The sequence below is a fragment of the Carlito syrichta genome, unplaced genomic scaffold, assembly GCF_000164805.1.
Source record: "Carlito syrichta isolate Samal-C Ts95f unplaced genomic scaffold, Tarsius_syrichta-2.0.1 Scaffold313449, whole genome shotgun sequence".
Taxonomy (NCBI): domain Eukaryota; kingdom Metazoa; phylum Chordata; class Mammalia; order Primates; family Tarsiidae; genus Carlito; species Carlito syrichta.
In genome coordinates, this window is record NW_007257545.1 from 791,431 (window position 1) to 813,988 (window position 22,558).

The 22,558-nt window shown below is 40.5% G+C and overlaps 1 protein-coding gene across 1 annotated transcript in view; it reads right to left on the bottom strand.

The window, feature by feature from the left end:
• ZKSCAN2 (zinc finger with KRAB and SCAN domains 2) overlaps positions 1–22,558 on the bottom strand; it is a 51,254-nt gene that overhangs the window by 26,324 nt on the left and 2,372 nt on the right. The window contains exons 3-7 of the mRNA XM_008070496.2: positions 20,822–20,913; positions 20,339–20,465; positions 15,448–16,131; positions 12,706–13,194; positions 8,076–9,314 (exon numbers count right to left, since the gene is read on the bottom strand). Of these exons, the coding sequence (XP_008068687.1) occupies positions 8,392–9,314; positions 12,706–13,194; positions 15,448–16,131; positions 20,339–20,465; positions 20,822–20,913 (2,315 nt within the window). The 3' untranslated portion in view covers positions 8,076–8,391. The remainder of the gene's footprint in view (positions 1–8,075; positions 9,315–12,705; positions 13,195–15,447; positions 16,132–20,338; positions 20,466–20,821; positions 20,914–22,558) is intronic.

Here is a 22,558-nt window from a genome sequence, read left to right on the forward strand (position 1 = left end):
GAATTTGACTGGTCTAGGTACTTCACATAAGTGGAATCATATACAGTGTTTGTCCTTTTGTGACAGCCCACAAGTTTTGCGATCACATAAGCCGTGTACTCCTGGGAAACTCCACTTTCCCATCTGTACAATGGCTGTAATAATAGCACCTACTTCACAGGGCTGCAGTGAGGTTTAGATGAGAGAATACACACCAGGTATTATTAGCCCAGTGTCTGGCACTTGGAACGTGCTCATATTAGTCACACCTAAGTCACTATTCTCCAAGTGTGAATGCTGGTATGTGCGCTATCTGGGCACTTTACACATATTCACTCATTTAAACTTCACCACAACCCTGTGGCCTTGGTACAGTCACCATCATCCATGCTTAACCGACGAGAAGACCAAGGTGCAGGAGGCTAAGCCATGAGCTCAAGGGTGACACGGCTGGTTTATGGCAGAGCTGGGGCAGGAATCCAGGCAGCCTGTTTCCAAAGTCCACGGGTTTCACTACTGCACCACATTGCCTCATGCTAGTCTCTGCTGCCTCTCTCAGGGGGGACTGTCGCCTCCAGCCTGGCTTCTGGGGCAGCTGTGGTAAGCACAAGGAGATGTCTGGGGAATCATGGAAAAATAATTGAGGGTGAGTTTGCTGTCACTTACCATGTGAAGTTCCAAAAATATGGGCCTCTCCTCATGCCCACTTGCCTGAGCTGGTCTCCTTTGGACTGAGGGGAGGTTTACTGCAGCCTCGAAATTCTGGGCTCAAGCAGTCCTCTCATCTTAGCCTCCCAGGTAGCTGGGACTACAAGCATGTGTCACTGTGCCCAGCTAATTTTTATTTTATTTTTCATTTAGTTATTTTGAGTCAGAGTCTCATTCTGTCACTCTGGCTGGAGTGCAATGACATGCTCACAGCTGCCACAGCCTTGACCTGCTGGGCTCAGGTGATCCTTCCACTTCATTCTTCCAAGTAGCAGGAACTACAGGTGCGTGCTATCACTCCCGGCTAATTTTTTGATTTACTGTAGAGTTAAAGGCTCACCAAATTGCCCAATCTGGTCTTGAACCCTTAGACTCAGGCAATTCTCTCACCTCTGCCTCCCAAAGTGCTAGGATTACAGGCGTGAGCCACCACACTCGGCCTAATGTTTAAACTTTTGGTAGAGATGGGGACTCACTGTGTTGCCCAGGCTAGTGTGAAACTGCTGACCTGAAGCAATCCTCTTTCCTCAGCCTCACAAAGTGCTGAAATGCACAGACTTGAGTCTCTGTGACCAACCTTCAAGAAAGCTATTTGACTTCTCTCAGTCTCAGTTTTCTCATCTATAAAATGGAAATACTGCCTCAGAATGCTTGTGAGAATTAACTAACAATGTTGACCAGATACAGTGGCTCATGTCTGTAATTCCAGCACTTTGGGAGGCTGAGGTGGAAGAATCACTTTAGTCCCAGCTACTAGGGAGGCTGAGGCAAGAGTATTAGTCCCAGCTACTAGGGAGGCTGAGGCAAGAGTATTACTTGATCCCAGGAGGTCGAGGCTGTGGTGAGCTGTGATGATGCCACTATACTTCACCGTGGGTGACAGAGTGAGTCCCCAACTCAAAAAAAATTAGCATAATATTTATAAAGCATTAGCACAGCATTAGACCCTGGGCCATGGACCAGTACCAGTCCATGGCTTATTAGGAACTGGGCTGCATAGCAGGAGGTGAGCAGTGAGTGAACAGAGCTTCATCTGTATTTACAACCACTCCCCATTGCTCACGTTAATGCCTGAGCTCTGTCCCTGTCAAATCAGCAGTGGCATTAGAGTCCCATAGGAGCACAAACCCTATTGTGAACTGCACACGTGAAGGATCCAGGTTGTGCACTCCTTATGAGAATCTAATGCCAGATGATCTGAGGTGAAGCTGAGGTGGTGATGCTAGCACTGGGGAGTGGCTGCAGATAAAGATTAACATCAGCAGTGAGGTTTGACTACACAGAGACCTTAATACATCAATTGCTTGCAGTCTCACATCAAAATCCGATCAGTGGCTGGCAAGTGACTAGATGTACTTCAGTTGTACAGCTGCATCTGGTGGCAGGCTTTAAGTTGGGATCTGACACTTATTTTAGTCCACGCATGACCCACTCATTATTTTATTTATCTTCCATCCATGCTTTTTTAAAATGGTGAATTGTGTAGTTATTTCATTATATATTACAATGTGATAATAGAAATAAAGTGCATAATAAATGTCAGGTGCTTGAATCATTCTGAAGTCATCTCTCCCAACCCCTCATCCATGGAAAACTTGCCTTCCATGAAACCGGTCCCTGATTCCAAAAAGGGCCACTGGTCTAGTACATTGCAAGTGCACAGTTAGCTCTTATATGTATTGCTATCATCTAATCAAAGGTTTTTCCATTTTCAGGTATCAGAATCACAGCAAGGGTGTGGGATTTTGGCAAGAAATTTCTAAACAGACTTGGCACATATGTATCTTTTCAGTCAACTTTTCTCATATAAGGATATTTTGGCCTTTCAAGTGTCAAGAATTAAGACCCATTCATCCTATCCAGTCCTCAAACCTAAAGAGGTTAAATAATTTGATTATAATCACACAGTTACGTAGTGGCAGAGCTCAGTTAAAATTCAGGGTTTTGGACGTACAGGCTGGTGTTCTTTCTACAGCAACAAATTGCTTCACACCCTTGGCGTCCGAGTACTGATTCCTTGCTATTCGCCAGAATTGTCTTGAGTTCTCACGTGCCGTGTTGTTGGGAAGCTTAGTATTGCACTCTTTCATCTCTCCTTCATCATATTGTCCAAGAACTCGGGGGGTTTAAGCAAGTCAAAAGGAAATGTAGGTACCAACCTTCTACTCTCAAGTCGGAAGAGTCGGGCTTTTTCCTTTGTGCCGCGGCTATTCTCCTTCCTGCCACATGGTGCCGCTGTTGGGAGTGGTTCGCAGAGAAGGTGCATGTCACAGCTAAGTCACACTTGTCAATACCAGGTGGTTTTTTTTTTTGAAAGAGGGCTCCTTTACTGATAATTCCACAACTTTCATGCCAAGCACACCTGCATGCTCCACAGATTCTATGCTCATGTAACCAAGCAACCCTTAAGGCCTTTGAGGTCCCTTGCCTCTCCTTGTCTCCCCCTAGACACACATACACCAAGACCACCACTATTTTCCTCCTGAGTCTAACTGCCTCAGAGTGGGTGAAGGCATTTGTCTGTCTTGGAACCCAAAGCCACTGTCCCCTCTTCCAAGTCCTGGACCCATCATGGAGTTTATTGCGGGGAGATGGGGTGTGATTAGTTATGCTCCTCTTAGCGCTTGGTGCTTGGAACACAAAGCATTCATTCTTCTCCTTTAAGGTCTAAATGCCTCAAATGATTTACAGGAATTGAAAATCTGTAATCCTTAAGAGATTTTCCCCCCACAGAAAAGTCTCTCATCTTATTCCTAGACTGGAGTCAATTGATAGACCTACACCTCTGTGAAGGAAGGGGAGGTCAGGTAATCATCCTGTGGAAGAACCCTGATGTAACAATGCACACGAATATTATGAGCCTTCATCTTGGCTTTCTCCAAAAAGGTTTGTGGCCATTTACTCAAGGAGAATACAGAAAACCTACAGGGACTCATCTCATTACCGATACTCTGTAGATACTCACTCTGAGCAGCTATAATTCTCCAGGTCCTTGGGTACTACTGCAGTCTGCTGCATAGAGTGGAGGCTTACGAAGTCCGGGTGACAGACACTTAGTCTGGAGTCTACCTCATGTTTGGTGAACTGGTTCTCCGAACACAAGCTGTGGTTCTTGTATCGTTCCTAAGGATATAGTTGGAAATACATCTTCAGCAAACGGTAAAATCTCTACACTGACTCTACAGCCCATGGAGTTGGAGCTGTTACGGCAACAAGGGCTAAATGGAGGCCCTGAAGCTCTTTTTAAATCCCACAACAGTATGTCAGAAGCAGCTTTGTGAAGGAGGGAAGAGCACGTCACCCCCCAGTATGCCACTATTTGACATAAGACTATTTTGAGCTAAAGGCACTTGAAAAACAGCAGGTGCCAGAGGGGTGCTCTCACTCCTTTTTCTTCCTGAAAGTAGGAGCTAAACTCCCAGGTGAAAGATGCTCTCCCTATACCAGGGAGAAAGAAATGTTCTTATTGCCAGAGATGGGGAGTCAAGATGGAGGGAAATCTGTACAGACCTTGTTAAAATAACCTCCATTTTCTTTGGTCTTTTCATATGTATTAGTTACTTTTCCACAATTGCCTCTCTTTGCTCAACCCGGAATATAAGTACTTGGGTTTTGCTACTTCTTTGTGCCTTCATTTCTTGTGGAGACTCCCAGGTGCACACTGAAACATGCAAGCTTTTCTCCTGTTAATGTCTTACACTAATTTCATCCTCAAGCCCAGCCAGTGACCATAAAAGATAAGTTTTTGCCTCTCTCACAACTGTTGTCTTTGTGGAAACTGTCAAGACTGCTTCCACAATGAAGCTGTGGGTGAGCATCTCATAGAAGCACACGCTGCGTTTGTATCCAAAGCTAATTTCACCCTAGCATGAGACAAACATTACTTGGGACAATGGAAGAAGACAAAAGATCCTGCAACTTACGGGGGATAGCAGTGAACGAAAAGAGATGGGAATTCTTTTTATTAGCCACTAGGATCAACTTTTATTAAATTCTTGGGTAAGTTTTCTTTTCCCTTAATCACACACCCTTCAAATTATGGCACAAACCAGTGGGAATCATTTATTTTAGACATTTATTCCACATACACATTTTCAAGAAGACATCTAAGTGAACATTAATACAAAACAATGAATAGACATACATTTATACTTGGTCTTGGAATGCATTCAGACAGAGGCAAAGGCTAATAGTTACACAAGGTACTCAGACACTCCCACCACTGGGGCGCCACAGCTCCCTCAAGTTGAGTCTTGTCTGTCACTGCACACCAGACCTCCTCACTTCAGCTACCTGTCATTGGCTATTGAGGTGTCAGGGAGCTGGTGGCTACTGAACAAGAGGGACTTGGCCTTTCTCCTTACCGAGCGAGCTCCCAGGCTGACGTTGCTGTGAAAACATCCCTTTCCTAAAGAATGAAATGAATTCCACGGGGCCTGCATGCAGAGGTAGCAGGCTGGTAGCCTGGCCTTGTAACTACTTCCTTATCCATACCATGCTCTATAGCCTCATGAGACATTAGCACCAGAGCCACTGGGTAATCAAGTTCAACTTCTCTTCAGATAAGGAACTAAGGCCTAGAGAGAGGCTATGATTTATCAATCAACACTCATTTAGTGGTAGTGACAAGATTAAAATTTGTCTCTTTTGGTTTCTGGTCTCATGCTCATTCCCCCATGGCAGGCTACCCTGAGCTGTTTATGTGTGAAGTTTTCCTCTTCAAAAAATAAGATATCTTTCCAGATTAATGAATTAGGTTGCATGTGTAATAGCATCACTGCTAAGAATTGGAGGTATTTGTGAGAGTAACAAAGCAAGCCTAGGCAGGAAATACAAGCCCAATATCCAAAATGCCTTGGGTAAGATGTCAGAGAATAACATGACTGTTTATACTATGTTTCAAAAACAGGATTTGACACAAGTTCCCAAGAAATAAGACAAAATTAAGTAAATATAAATTTAGGTAGTTGGTTGAGATGGGCTAAGTTTTGTCGCATTTTTCAGCAGCCAGAAGAAAGAGAGAAAAAGCAGTTTAAGTTATAAGAATCACAGTGTTTGTAAGATAAAAAGCTTTTTTTGCATTTAGATCAGAGCTTTCCTTGGTATTGAGATCTAGAAAGAAACTTTTCCTATAGATCGGCATAAAAGCAATGTTATGTGATATAAAAGACACATCAATCAGAACATGATTACTCATTTTGACTTATATGCACTAGCCAGAAAAAAGATAAAATGCAATCTTGGTCTAGGATGGCAGGTAGGACCTTCTATTTCTTTAGAACAGGGACAAGGTTCATTGAATTAATTGAATCTACTCCAAACAGCCCATTTACAATGAGAAATATAGGCAGGGAACCCAAGTACCCCTCGGGTTGATCCCAGGCATGTGAGAGCGAGATAGAATCAGTTTGCTCCATTAGAGATGGAACAGGTTCTGAACCTCTCCTGCCACTGGTGAAGGCTGAGATGGAGGTGCAGAATATGATGTCGGGCAACCTAGGGAAACGCTTTTGCAAGAGAAAGTGATGCTTTCATGATTGAGTTACTGGGCTTTTGAAACTGACATGGGTACAAGGGGCCCACCTTTGTGCTGTGGTACTTCATCATACTGTAAGTTCCTCGAGTTCAGGCACCATGCCCCTTTTGCTCCTTTCTGTGTCCTTCACTGTGGCTAGAACACGGTCTTACATATAAAAGTGCTTAATAAATACCTATGAATAAGTCATCTACTTTCCTGAATCATGCTTCCATATAATTATCAATCCTGTGTACATAATACTAAGTGGTGATTTCTATTAATGTGCATCTTCTCTAGAGCTGGAATTTCAGAACATTTACACAATATAAACACATGCCCACTGGCACCACACATATCTTAACTGTGCTAGGCACACTACCAACATGAAACGCACTTACCATTAAAAATCTGTAATTCAGACAGCACAGGAAATCAACCCAGTGAGATATGGATAATCATAACATTTCCAACAAATGCAAATCAGAAACATTCATCAATGTTTACCTGAGTCACCCATCTTCCAACAGGCCACACCCTGTTCTGGCACTAAAATTGGATTTACTTCTATAGTGCCTACCTTCCTTGGTTACTTTGCTGAACAGGCTTCAGTAGATTCAAACAGTCTGAAAAGAAAAATATTATCTCCAGATGTCTTCAAATAAGAGTATTTGACAAAGGGAGAGATCAGAGCAAAATAATCATCTACAAACAGCCCTGATCCCGGTTGTCTTTTCACTCAGCTGGTGACTTCTCCCTTCCCAAAGCAAAGCCACCCTGGGTTACCTATGGACTAATGGTATACACACTGCTGGGTCTCATCCTGAAGCAACTGGCCGTGGAAAACCAAGTTCCTGGATTTCACCTAAACTGCAAAAATGAATTAACCACCCCCCTAATGTCAGACAAGCAGGAAAACAAAAATGGTGTTCTGGACTGGAAGTTTCTAGAAATATCTCCACTTTCACTCAGTGATATATAGACTTGTATAAATTACTCAGGGCTCTACAGTTAGGTGTATGATCTGATGAACAGGTACTGGAAGCCTCATAAGTAGAGCCTGGTATATTTAACCAATGAACAGGGCACTGGAAGCCCTCAAGTGGGTCCTGACATAAAGCAGGCCTAAGGAATCCAGTTGACTGAAAAATATCAAATGTTTCAGTTCTCCATGACACTTCTTCCCTATCCCCTTAGGGTTTTAGAAAAACTATTATATTATACTGCAGTGTAGGGGTGGGAGGAATAAAATATACCAACATACCAGTCATGTTCCAGATAAGAGCCAGAGAAGTTATAGGGTGGAACTAGAATGTATCTGAAATTCTACTTTACTTTAATGAGACACACTATGAGCATGAATCCTATTCACTGAGAAGGGCATGGTAGTTTAGAAGAGTCAGACAGGAGTACCCAGAACAATTAAGAGGTAAGAGTGGGACTTATAAGAAAGAGTAAAAGGAACTCGGATTACGTATAGGCTGGAGAAGCAGCAGCCAAAGAGATTTAAGTCTTCAGGTATACAAAAGGATAATGGGTGATCAACTGTTTTTCATCTCTATGCAGGGCAAGGTATTAGTGATTTCACAGGATTTCAGTGACAATACAGGGATTCTGCCTTAGCTATTTGGATCAACTTCTTGACACAAAAATGGTACACTGTAAGAGACTTCTGAAAGAAGCTATAAAATCTTCACTTTCCTTTTATGAATATCTTCAAAACCAACATGGATTTGATGTAGTTCTGATCAGACTCCTGAAAGTTCTACCCAAATGTGAAAATCTGCTTTCAAGTTGCATCCAGGATCTCATGTAGTAGATAACGAAAGATAAAACCTCCAGCATTTTTTATCTCCTTGAAAATAACTCTCACTCACATGGAAGGATCTTGAATGTTGCTGAACTTAGCAATCTAACAGCAGTGGCCTCATCATACTGAAGAGAATTTCATTCTGAACTCAGACAATATATCTTCTCCACTTTATTAAAGGAGAAGCTGAAACACAGAGAAGGAGAGGAACAGACTGATAAAGTTAGAGGTAGAGGTGAGAACAGGATGAAAGTGTTTAGTCTGTTTACATTCTCAAGTTTATCTTGGGAATTACACTTTTTAGCTAAGAAAAGATTGCTTCCACGAATGAGATTAAGGTAAAATGGCTAACGGGACATTGAGGAAGAGAAGACCATCATCAAAAAGTCTTCCTGAATTCATCAGTCTTCCCTTTATGTGGGTTCTCTGGGGGATACACAGATGGAGGGTGTGGCAGAGGTTTTTCCCTCATGTGAACTTCCCGGTGCTTGGTAAGAATAGAACTCTTACTGAAATGTCTGCCACACTGGGCACATCCATAGGGCTTCTCTCCAGTGTGTATTCTTCGGTGTTCTCGAAATCTTGTACAGTTATTGAAACTCTTTTCACAATCCACACATTTGTAAGGATTCTCTCCAGTGTGGACTCTCCGGTGGGCACTGAAATGAGAACTGTTGGTAAAGCTTTTCCCACACTCTCCACACTGATAGGGCTTCTCACCGGTGTGGGTTCTCTGATGTATAATAAGACTAGAGCTTTGACTAAAGCATTTTCCACACTCTCCACATCTGTAGGGTTTCTCTCCTGTGTGGATTCTCTGGTGAGCACCAAAATTTGAGGAGTCATTAAAGCTTTTTCCACAGTCAAGACATTTAAAAGGTTTTTCTCCTGTGTGGATTCTTTGGTGTCTGATTAGGCTCCTGCTTCTACCAAAGCACTTCCCACAGACACAACACTTGTAAGGATTTTCCTTCTGGTGGGTTATCCGGCACATAAGACGAGCACTCCTTCCAAAACCTTCTCCATATTTGAGAAGTCTGTAGGGTCTCTTCCCCACGAAAGGCCTCTGATGCACTACAGCTTTCCCTAGATCTCTAGGCTGAGACATTAGCTTTCCCTGTCTAATTCCTTGAAGGTTTTCCCACTGTCTTCCTGAGATGCATTCCCTTTTGCGATATCTACCAGGATCAGTATTCTGGGAAACAATTCTTTTAGACTTTTCTATTAATGCTCTATGTTGTTCCATGTCCTTATATATTACTTCTGTTGGATCCTCCTTGATACTGCTTCCAATTTCAAAATCTGAAGAAAAAAAAGACAATACAAATTTAACATAAACAATTAACCTAGCCTGCAAGGCTTGGAATGTTGTGATCCAGACATACTTCTCTGGCCTCAGATCCTGTGACTCTTCGCTGATTCATTATGCTGTACAAAAGGGGACCTCCCCAAAACCCAGAATTCTCTTTTGGAGGGCAGATCCCTTGTAGGTAAGGCTTTCCATGCTAGGTTAGTGTTCTAGGAACCCTTCAGCATCAGTGTACCAGCTAGCACTGTTGTGAGAGGCTACACTGTGGAAGAAATGTCCTGAGTTGTGGCAAACCGGTGACTGGTTCTTCACCATGACAACACACCTGGCCATGCCATGCTGAGTGTTCAGCAGTTTTTGACCCAAAATGGCATGACCCCGTGCCCTACCCTCCCGATTCATCCAAACTTGCCCTAAGTGACTCTTTTTTTTATTTCTCCGGATAAAAAAAATCTTCAAAGGGATACAGTTTGCCAATGTGGAAGAGACAAAACAAAAACTGGAAGAAGTACTAGTAGGCATCAAAATTGGTGAGTTCAAAAACTGTTTTGAGTACTGGAAAAAGCATCTCGATAGGTGTATTGTATCAGACGGAGAGTACTTTGAAGGTGACTGAGGTTTAAACCTGTAAGAATAAATACAAAAGTTCTTATAAACAATTCTGGGTTTTTTTGGGTTCCCCTTGTATTTTTTTCCAGTTCGTAAACAGGCCATTAACACCCAGTACAGAATTGGTCTTCAGAAATGTTTCCTGAATTGAATTATAATCCAAGTCATTATTCCCCATCCATATCCTGATCAACATGGGAGCAACTTGGCTTTTCTCCCCGAAGTTCCACTCTAATTCACCCTGTTTTCGTTATTTCACATCTATACCCAAATGTACTACACTATACTAGTCTTTAGAGTAGATTCTAGTGACTAAGTCCAAATACCTCAAGGGACTTGAAGAACTAAATTCTTCTAAATATCGAATCATATGCTATCCAAGAGTACTTCCTTCTTCTCAAACATTGTGGCTTTGTTTTTCTAGCTGTCCCACAAACCACACTAATTCAAATCTTAATTCTGTTTTCCAAGCTAAAATTATCTTCTCCTTACTCTTCCATGTAAATCCATATTTACTACAAGGTACATTCTGGCCCATCTTGGTGACATATTAACTGTATAATATTTGTGCTAACTTTTTATTATGGGAAATTCAAACATACAGAAAAGCAAAGAGAACTGTATGTATAATGAACTCTTATGAACCAGTTACCCACTTTTAACAATGATCTACTCATGACCAATCTTGTTTCACCTCTATTCCCACACACTCACTGCTCCCTCTACTCAGACTCCTTTGAAGCCAATTCTAGACATTGTTATTATTTCATTCACACATATTTTGCAAGCTGTGAATCCAACCCAGGCAGGTCTGACTCCCAAGCCTTTGTTCTTTCTTTTGAAACAGATTCACTCTGTCACCTAGGCTGGAGTACAGTGGCACAATCACAGCTCACCACAGCCTCGACCTCCTGGGCTCAAGCGATCCTCCTGCCTCAGCCTCCCAAGTAGCTGGGCCTACAGGAATGTATCACCATGTCCAGCTAATTTGTCTATTTTTTATGGAGATGGGGGTCTTGCTTTGTTGCCCAGGCTGATCTTGAACTCCTGACCTCAAATGACACTCACTCTTTAGCTTCCCAAAGTCCTGGGATTACAGGTATAAGCCATGTACCCAGCTCCAAGTCCCTATTTTTAAGCATCTACTATCCTGCCTTGTCTCTACTTGCCAATTTCACCATTACTTTCCTTCTACACAATCAGTTGCAACTGATGATAACTCTTAGTCCCAAGTAGGGTGGCTGTGACATGGGTATGGAGAGGAGGGCAGTCATTAATCTATTCAGTAACATAAGGAAATAACCCTAACAATGCCATCTTTCATTTGGCAACAGTGCTTCTGAAGCTTTCTGACTGAGTTCAACATTGCCCCGAGATTTGGAGAAAGTCACAGTCTAGTAGTTGGCTCAGACAGAGCCTGATAATATGATGACAGGTCTGGAGCCCACCTTAAAAACAGGATTCACAAGACTTTGTTTACAGAGTTATCAAAACCAGACTATAAGACTGATTTTAAGCCATCCTACTATAATTTCCCATATAAATACTACCAGACAGCATATGTGTGAACTCTCTTCTCTAATATAACTGTACCTTAATTTCTCTTGGTGGGCCTTAAGTTTCACAGTCAGTTCAGGCAAACTAGAGCCATGTACTTCAAGAAACTAGTCCTGCGCTCTCTCTTATATGTTCAAATGATTCCCAGGGGTAAATGTAGTGCTACAGAAAGACAGAGCTCCTGTCCTTCAGGAGTTCATCTGGGAGGTCTTAGGATATACAAAGTGCTCAGTGCATAAGACAGACAGAGAGAGACAAAGTGTGGGAGTTGAGAGAATTTGGACTTGGAGAGTCAACCTTACATCACAAGCTAAGGTTTAGATGTAAAAAAGCTTAAGGGGCATGTAGAAAATAGCAAGTAGTTTTGCTTTGAATGAGCATGGGGAGTAGGAAGGAAAATACTAACATCTAAAGCTAGAGGAATAACACAAGCTCAGATTAAAAATGGCTGTGAGACCTTAATAAATGGGTGGGAAAACTGGCTTGGAGGCTTTTACAATAGTCTAGGCAAGAGATAGAGAAAGATTGAATTAGGGTGGTGGCTATGGTAACCGAAGAGGGGACAGATAGACGTGATGGTCTACAACAGTTAACAAAATCTGTCATCTGCCTGGATGTAAATGATGAGAGAGGAAGTAACAAGACCACCTGTAAAGTTTTGAGTCTGGATGAGCTGTGGGAGACCACAGGGAGGAGCCACAATGTGGGGTGGAAGAAGGTGATTTTAGTTTTGAACATTTTAAGTCTGAGCTACTGGTGGGATGCCCATGAGGACAGTCAGTGGGAAATATGCAGGTGGAGCTCAGTACCAGAATGAAATCTCTCATTTTGTCTCTATCTTTTTTGCCTTGCATATCACACATAACTATAAACTATTTGTTTCGCGCTTACTAACACATCTCCTTCATCCAAGTTTTTTCCCATGTATAATTCCAAGTTCTTTCTCACAGTATTTCCAGGAGATACAAAATTTTGTCTGACTCATACAAAGACCAAGGCTGAGATCACAAAGACTGAGTTATTAGAATGTGAGTCCCTCCTATAAACAGAAGCACCATGAGAACAGGAACTGTTTTGTTCATTGCTATATATACTGCTCCTCAAATAGCACTCAAATATCTCTTGAATGAACAAATATTCATGAGCAATGTACCAGACTACTGACTTTTCAGTAAATCGCACTTCTTCCACTTCTAACCAACCCCCCATGATCCTTACCATTTGGGCTCTGCAGTAGACATGGAGGTCCCTGGAATTCTGGCTCTTGTATAATTTCCTCATCACTCATTCTCTCGCTGCCGGAATCTTCTATTATTGCCTCCTGTGAGGTCTCCTCAGGTTCCCAGACTGTAGGTTCCTGGGGTTCAACCTCAATACCCCTTCTTTCTTGCCTTGAAAGTGATGCGAATTCTGGAGTGCTAGTGGAAGGGGCAGATGCCCGAGAGTTAATGAGGGCATCCATCTCCTTGTAGAATGCGCAGGACTCTAACACGTGGCCATTTTTCACTTTGCGGTAACTCTTCTGAAGGCTTTTGAACTTGGTTCGGCACTGTTCTGGTGTTCGGAGGAAGCCACATTCTCGAAGTTGTTCAGCTACGGCCCCATACAATTTGCTTTTCCGATGACAGGCTTGAAGTGCGTCATAAAACCGAGTCTCACGGAGGATATCAAGGAAAGTCTTGGTCTCTTCATATCCCCAGTGTACACCTGTCATTCCAGAATAAAGTTCAAAGGTATAAGAAAAGGAGTATGTAGTCCTTATACCATATACACTGCAAAATGTAAGGGGTAAAATAAGTCCCATTTGTAGTAGCAACAGGAACTACGATATGCATAGGAATAAGCTTTGCAAGAAATGAGGAAGTCTATAAAAATTTATATTTTATTTAAAGACATAAAAATCTAGGAAAAAAATGAAGACTTTCTATAGGAAGATTCAGATTGTTCAGATATCAATCCTCAAATGAATCTATAAAGTCAAAATCCCACGTGGATTTTTAAACTGAAATTGATAAATTAACCTCAAAGTTTACTCGGAAGAGTAAAAATGTAGTCCCCAGATCTGCCATTGCTATGGTAATTAACTGAAGATTTAGTTGTCTAGAAGTGTCTTTTCAAAGTAGTTAAGAATAATGGACTGGAACATCCAATAGGAATCCCCCTCTCCCCAATTCCTATCACTTCTGTAGTCAGCCTTCCTTGAGAAGCAGGACTATATCCAGAGTAGTTGTTATTATTATTATTATTTTGAGTTGGAGTCTCACTCTGTCGCCCAGGCTGGAGTGCAGTGGCACACTCTCGACCACCCCAGCATCTACCCGCTGGGCTCTGATCCTTCTACCTCAGTCTTCCAAGTAGTCAGAACTACAGGCGTGTGCTACCATGCCCGGCTAATTTTTGATTTATTGCAGAGACGAGGTCTCGCCAAGTTGGCCGGGCGGGTCTTGAACCTGCGGGCTCAGGCAATCAACTTGCCTAGGCCTCCCAAAGTGCTGGGATTACAGGCTGAGCCACCAAGCCCGGGCCAGAGTAGTTCTTGATGCCACTGAGTCCTCTACTTTGAGAGAAGAAATGACCCGTAAAACAAGCAGATGTTCTGCACTTATAGCAGAATAAAACTTTTCAGGACATGTCTAAATATAACTTGTTAAGTGCACTTATTGTATATTTTGTAATCTGTTGTGAAAAAATAAGAAAGAGGACAGAGAAATCTCTATTCTCTGTTTTACTGGGCGGGCTCTTCCAGTCCTTTCATTGGATTCCCATATTTGAGACCAAGAGGCTCACACTCATGTTTATGAATTTTCAGATTGGGAGTATCTGTTTAGGTAAAATGCCTTTTCCCATCTTCTCAGCAGGTGTTTCTTTTGGTAGTCATGAATACATTCCCAGCTCGACTAGCCTGCTTTTGTTTTCCATTTATTATTATTTTTTTTTTTGAGGAAGTAGGATTTATTGAGAGGACAGAGAAGCTCCCACGGTGGGAGGGGACCTGAAGGGGTTGCCTAGAATTTATCTTTTTATAAATAAATAGAGTAGGGAAACATTACTAATAATAATGGAGTAGGGAAACATTACTAATAATAATGATACCAAGCAAAGTTGTATTTTAACATCTTCAGAATACCTTCATCTATATTATTTGATTTAACACTAATAACAACCCTGTGACATATTCTTAAGTCATATTTTACAGATGAGAAAATTAGAACTCTAAGTAGTTTACATGATATATCTACTGTCAGTTATTAACTGGCAGTTTAATTCTGCAGGTCCCAGTCACCAAATATTCAAAACCAGCTCTCTTTTGCATGGTATACATTTTAACTTTTAATGTATCTGTATTCTTATATTTAAGATGTATCTCTTATAGCAACTAATATCGTTTTTTTGATGTATGAGAATCTCAGTCCTTTAAGTTTGTAATTAATGGTACATTTAGATTTATATCTACCATGTTACTATTTTTTTCCATTTCACTTATCTATTTTGTATTATTTTTTTTCTTGTCTTCTTTTAGATTAAGCAAAAAAATTTATTTCGTATTTTATACTCTTTGAACTTGTTAGTTACATAATCTTTTACTGGTTATCCTAGATAATATAATAGTACATCCTTATTACAAACTAATACAATTGATTGCTTTATACCAATTCTCAGATAATACTAGATCCTTAGAATCCTTTAAGTCTTATTTTTCTTTTTCAAGACTCCAAATACTCAAAATCCATGCTATGCTCTAAACTGAAGAAGAATCTTCCATGGTCACTTAGTGCTGCTATTGCAACTGCACTGGGGGTAGCAACAAACATCTGAGAATACTTTCAGTTATGCAGCCATATTACAGTGAAAATGGCAAGGCATGTGTGTCAGCACTCCCCAGGTTCGGTTGCTTCTAAACACTCTTTCCATGAGACCTTACATTGGTTTTCTTACCAGAAAATAAAGCATAATCCTTACCACTTAGGTTTTGAAACAAGACAGGGGCACCACGAATCTCAGACTTGCGGATAAATTCAATGCCCATTTCATCACCATCAGAATCTTCTGCAGCCTCCTCCTCTTCCACCAAATGGATCTGCTCTTTAGCACTGATACCGATTCTCTTCAGTCTGGGGAGAGATATCATTTCCTTTGGCTTATCAGTGGATGAAGCATGGGCTGCAGGGTTCAACAAAGCATCCATGTCCTCGAAGAAGGCACAGGGTTCTAGCATGTGGCCATTTCTCACTTTACGATAGCTCTTCTGAAGACTTTTGAACTTGGTCCGACACTGTTCTGGTGTTCGGAGGAAACCACATTCTCGCAACCATTCAGCCACTGCACCATATACCTGGCTATTTCTGGGACAAGCCTGAAGTGTTTCATAAAAGCGAGATTCTTTGAGAATTGTGAGAAAAGTCTTAGTTTCCTCATAGCTCCAATGCACACCTGCTATTTTTTCATCTTCTAAACCCCACTGTTGCTGCTCTCTCCAAGTTTTTCCTGCATTCCTGGCAGGGATCTGAACAGCATGAACTGACTTTTCCTTGATGTAGTCACTTTGTAGGATATTCCTCTTACTAGAGGAATGACGACCTAGAGACCATGGCTCCTTTCTTTGTTCCAACCGGGCTATCTTGTTAGATGTAGATACTGTACTTCCTATAGCAAAAGAAACATATTTCATGGTAAACATGGAAGTCACTACTGCATGCCTCAATCTTCTGCTATAGCATGCTCTCCTTGGTCACCTGCTCACACCAAAAATTCCTTCAACTCAAACATGATAATGCACGTTTATTCTTACATGACTTCTTTGGTACAGTCATCTAGTAACTTACACTATCATTTTACTTCTCATTCATGTACCACTTCTTTTCCTTGCTAGTTCTTACAGGAGAACTTTTAAAGGTAAGAATATATTTCATGGTCATTGATTCCCTCTCAGTTGCTAACACTGTGTTAGGTTCAGAGTATGCTCCCAGTCAGTATTTGTTACTTACAAAATAAAGTGTACTTGTATCTGTTCCCACATCTCCTCCATGTCCACTGCAATATACATACATATATACACACTGGTGATATGAGAGATGAGAAGTCAAGAATTTCTGTCAAACTATATTACAAAGCCATAGTAATATTAGCTAGTATTATTGTGTGTGTGTGCGTGTGTGCCTGCGCGCACGCGCGCGCGCACACACACACACACACACACAGTATGGTACTAGCATAAAAAGAGACATAGAGACACAAAGACCAGTGGAACAGAAGAGAGAGAGCCCAGAAATAAACCCACACATATATCTTTGACAAGGATGCTAAGAACACACAACTAGGGAAAGAGTCTCTTAAAAAAAATGATCCTGGGAAAACTGGATATCCACATGCAAAAGAGTGAAGCTGAATTCTTATCTTATACCACTCACAAAATTAACTCAAAATGCATTAAGACTTAAATGTAAAACTTGAAACCATAAAACACACAGAAAAAACAGGGAAAAGCTCCTTGATATTGATCTTGGCAAATGATGTTTTTTGGATATGACATCAAAAGTACAGGCAACAAAAAGGAAAAATAAATGAGACTATATCACACTAAACAGCTACAGTAAACAAAACAAAACACCCCCACCCGCAAAAAACATCAACAAAGTGAAGAGACAGTCTACAGAATGGGAGAAGAAAAAAATGTTTGCAAACCATACATCTGATTAGGAGTTAATACCTAAAATATATAAGGAACTCATATAATTCAACAGCCAATCAAGAACAACCATCCAAAAAATAATCTGATTAAAAATGCGCAAAGTACCTGAATAGGCATTTTTCCAAAGATATCCAAATGGCCAATAGGTATATAAAAAGTGATGCTCAACATCACTAATTACCATAAACCAAAACCACAATGAGATATCACCTTATACCTGTTAGAATGGCTAACACCAAAAAGACAAAAGGTAACAAGCGCTAGCAAAGAGGAAATGGAGTCCTTGTGCACTGTTGGTGGGGATGTGAACTGGTACAGCCACTATGGAATACATTCTAGAAGTTCCCCAGAAAACTAAAATGTGAGTTGCCATATGATCCAGCAATTCCACTACTGAAAATATATCCAAATGAATTGAAATCAGCACCTCTGCACTACCAAGTTCATTGCAGCATTAACCACATACAGCTAAGATATGAAAGCCACCCAGGTGTTCATCACCAGATGAATGGATAAAGAAAATGTGGTGTATATACACAACAGAATCATATTCAGCCTTAAAAAAGAAGGAAGTGGCCAGGCTCGGTGGCTCAGTCTGTAATCCCAGCACTTTGGGAGGTCGAGGTGAGTGGATTGCTTGAGCCCGCGGGTTCGAAGCTCGCCTGGGCAACTTGGTGAGACCACATCTCTACAATAAATCAAAAATTAGCCGGGTGTGGTAGCGTGTGCCTATAGTTCCAGCTACTTGGAAGGCGGAGGCGGAAGGATTGCCGGAGCCCAGCAGGTCGAGGCTGCAGTGGCCGGGAGCGGCCACTGCACTGCAGTCTGGGTGAGAGAGTGAGACTCCAACTCAAAAAAAAAAAAAAAAAGAAGAAAGTTCTGTTATTGACAAAAACACGACCTGACATGACATTAAGTGAAATAAGTCAGGCACCCAGAGACAAATACCACATGAACTCACCTAAATGTGGAATCTAAAAAAGTCAAGCTCATAGAGGTGGAGTAGGATGATGGTTATCAGAGGCTGGGGAAGAAGGATGGATAGGGAACGTGGAGACAGTGATCCCAAGGTACAAAATTTTAGTTGGATGGGAGAAAGTAGTGACCTACTGCACAGGATGATGAGTATACTAAGAGTGCGTTGTGTATTTCAAAACTGCTAAATGAGTACACTTTAAATGTTTTCATCACAAAAACGATAAATATGTGAGGCGATGGATTTGTTAATTTGCTTGATTTAACCATCCCATAATGTAAACATGTATGAAAACATCACATTGTATGATATGACTATATACAATTATTATTTGTCAATTAAAAAAAGACAAATTATAACAAGCGTCGGTAAAATTGTGAAGAAAAAGAAACCCATGTGCACTATAGGTATGAATGTAAATTCGTACAGCCATGATGGAGTTGCCTTAAAAATTTAAAATAGAACTACTATATGATCCAGCAATGGCACTTCTGGGTATATATCCCAAGGAAACAAAATCAGACCTACAGTCCATGACTCTAGGTATCTGCATCCCTATGTTTACAACTGCCAAGACATGGAAACAACCAACAACCCAAGCATCTGTCAACAGATGAGTGAAAAATGAAAATGTGAAAATACAGAACATATAATAAAAATAAAAATAAATATATACCAGGGTGCCAAAAAAATGTATACACATTTTAAGAGATGTTACCTACATATCACTTTTCGAAGTTGAATTATGGTAGCAATGTGTAGTATGACGCAGATGGTATTAATCAAATGAATGTTAGCATCACGATGTGACAGACAGGACTATTTTGAGTATTACAATTTTAATACTCAGTTTTTTCCATTCTCAAAATGTGTATACATTTTTGGCACCCTTTATATGTCTCTGTGTGTATACATACATATATACATACACACACGTGTGTAAAATGGATTACTCTCCAGCCATAAAAAATAAAGAAGAAATCCTGCCATTTATGACAACACAGATAAACCTGTAGGGCATTTTGCAAAGTAAAATAAGGCAGACAGAGAAAGACAAATATGATCTCACTTATACATGGAATATAAAAAAGGTGAACTCACAGACTTACAGAGAGAATAGAGTGTTGCTGGCCAAGGGCTTGAAGGAGGAATGGGGATATGTTAGTCAAAGGGCATAAACTTTCAGCTATAAGATGAATATGTTTTGGAGAGCTAATGTACAGCATGGTGGCTACAGTTAATAATACTAGATTGTATATTTGAAATTTACTAAGAGTGTAGATCTTAAGTATTCTCACTACATACACGTAACTATGAGAGGTGATGGATGTGTTAATTAACTTGATTGTGGTAATTATTTCACCATGTATATGTACATAAAATCATCACATTGTACACCTTAAATATATATAATTTTATTTGTCAATTATACCTCAATAAAGGTGGAAAAAAATTTAAGAACCTAATTTCCAAACAAAAACTTAACAGGAATCCACAAATACATATATCAAAAAAGTAAAGTGGAGTTGTGTTGCTTATAGAGGTTGAGGGAGGGGCAATAAGCCTTACAACTTAGACATCTTCTCCTCAAAAGAGACTGAAATTCACTCACTCGTCTATTACATGAAGGGGAAATACAATCTGTGACTTCACATTTTGGAATTATTGGTACAGACATATTTTTCATAAACATTTATAGGAAATAATTAAAATATTTCATTAACAACAACAAAAAAAGAACTCTGGAGACATTGTGGCAAGGTTGATAGGAAAGAATAGTAAGAATGGGAGGCAAATTGAGAATTTGCCACCTTACTAAGATGAACGTGTCTTAAGTTTGAATCCTAGCTACATTGCTTCCTTTACTTTTTGACCAGAGGAATTTTCTTGCCCTCTCTGACTCAGTTTCCTGGGGAATAATACCATCTACTATATTAAACCATTTTATATAATAGAAACATGACAGTCATATATTAGCTCCTCTCCAATGTTTTAATCACTAAATTATTATTAATATTGTTATTGGAAGAGGGATGGGTGAGGTAAGAGAACCTAGATAAGTGATTACACTAGAAAATCCATAGAGATTCTTTAAGTGTTAACATTTATATCTATCTTATAATAAGTAGAAATAAATATATTAGAAATCCCCAAGACTTTTATTTGGAAAGGGATAAACTCCTTACCCAGGGAGACCATGTTCCCAACACTTTTTTTCCTGATGTCCTGGTAGGGGTCTCTGTGAGCAGGAATCTGTTGCACATGCTTTTTGTAAGAAAAGTCTCTCGTCATGTGTATATCTTTCACTGGTTCCTGTAATGACACTAACACCAATGACTATCAAGATAATCACACAGGTTTTCAAAGGATGAACATTCATGAAAGAAGCAGAGAAGGGCCCTACAAAAGAACTGAAACCAAGGAACAAGCGTATATTATGTGCCAAGTGAAACAGAAGAGAAAGAACCATGAGAATAGATAAGGTACAGAGATGATCCAGCAAGGAGTCCTACTGCTCAGAAGACTGGGTCGTCTTTTTTGGAAAAGGTATAAGGGGGGGAAAATTCTCTTGAAGGAAGCATAAAAACATGAGGAATAGTGAAGGCACAAAAACTCATTGTGACTAGACATCCTAGGAAGAAAGGCCAGAGAGGACAACTGCAATTTACCTGGGATCCAGCAGGAAGCTGTGTGGTTGTTACTTCCTGATCTATGGAGTTCCAATCATCAACAGTGACAGAAGCCCAGGAAGAAGGCCAAGCTGTAAGAAGAGAAAGAAACAATTAGTATTCTGGGTAGGAGATACAAAACAAGTCCGACTTTGCCTGCAAGTTACCTGTTTGTGATCTCTATTATAAATTAATCCTTCAAGGGTGAAAGAAAGACATATATAGCCCAATCTGTGGCCTAACTTCTTCCCTAGAACTCACTATCTGGGAAAACATCAAGAATAACTATCACTTGTGACCAAGAAATCAAAAGCTTGCTCTATTACTTTCTACAGAAGCAAATCAAATCATTTCCTTGGAAACATATTCCCTGAGGCACACATGGCTGAAATAGAACTTCCTTTAGAAAGAATTCATCTTTCTGTCCTCCACATCTTAGTACCTCAACTTTTCCACTTTAGAAATTCCTTATTACTCTTGGATGGCAAAACCCAGGTACATCATGAATAGGTATTTATTGAATTTAGCGTATGAGATAAAGTCACTGGGGCCTTCTAATGTGTGTAACCAAGGAAGCTTTGATACTAACGAATACAGTCCAGATAATTCAGAAACCACTAATATTTTCTTCCACAATACAAATTTAGGGAGGGGTACAAGGGTAGGGTTTGGTAGTAGTGAATCTTATCTCTCAGTGAAGGGTTGTGTAAGTCAGACAGTTTAACAATAATTGTGCCACTACGAGAGAAAGAAAACTTAACAGTTAATGAACACTACTATGCATTGCCTTTTTAAGCTACCTCATTTAATCTACATTAATAACTGTGGAAGGGGGCTTAAAAAGGCTTCTACAATGTCAAAAATTAGGCTAAGCATGTACTCAGCCTTTGCACAGTTAAAAAAGTTCCCTTCCTGGAAACTGACAACAGCACCTGCTGGCTAGGTTAAATTGTTTAACAGCTTTTTTTTTTCGCTTCTGTGAACCCCACTAGCATTGCTTGAAAAGCACCTAGGCCTCCAGGATGTTGTGGTTTGGCCTACTTGAAAAGTCCCAAAGTGGTTTTGTCCCATTTAAGCAAGCCCCTACAGCTAATGGGGGCCCCTTGCTGTGGGACTGTCATGACCAGCAGGTAAGTGGCCACTGGCCCAGCTCTTGGCTAATAAACCTCTCCTTTTTATAACTTGTACTTTTTGGTGTTGGTGTCCGTGAATTAAGCGCTCAGTCCCTATTTCATAACCTGGTTATTTCCCTTTTACAGATGAAAGAATGGAAAGTTTGAGAAGTAATCTGACCAAGGCAACACAGACCAAAAAAAAAAAAAAAAATGGCAAAGCTAGGTTGTAAACTCATTTCTGTCTCTAAGGCCTCAGCTCTTAACCTCTGTGCATTAATGCTGCTTTTCAAATTACTTGCCCAAGATCAAACAGACAGGATATAAACAAAAATCTTTTGACTGTAGGTCAAGTGATCTTTCCATTCCTCTCTTTAAGCCTGAGATGAAGCCACACTTCAGGGGATGGAGAGGTCACTCTGGACTGGATGAACAGGGTTTTCATTTCCTTGTATTTAACCTGATTCATTAATATCTAGGGTGATTATGAATGTCAGAGGTCCCTTCTCTGTTAAGTCTTACTATTTATTCCTCTCATATGCCACTTCTGTGATGCCCTGTAAGTCAATTTTTTTTTTTTTTGAGTTGAAGTCTCACTCTGTCGCCCAGACTGGAGTGCAGTGGC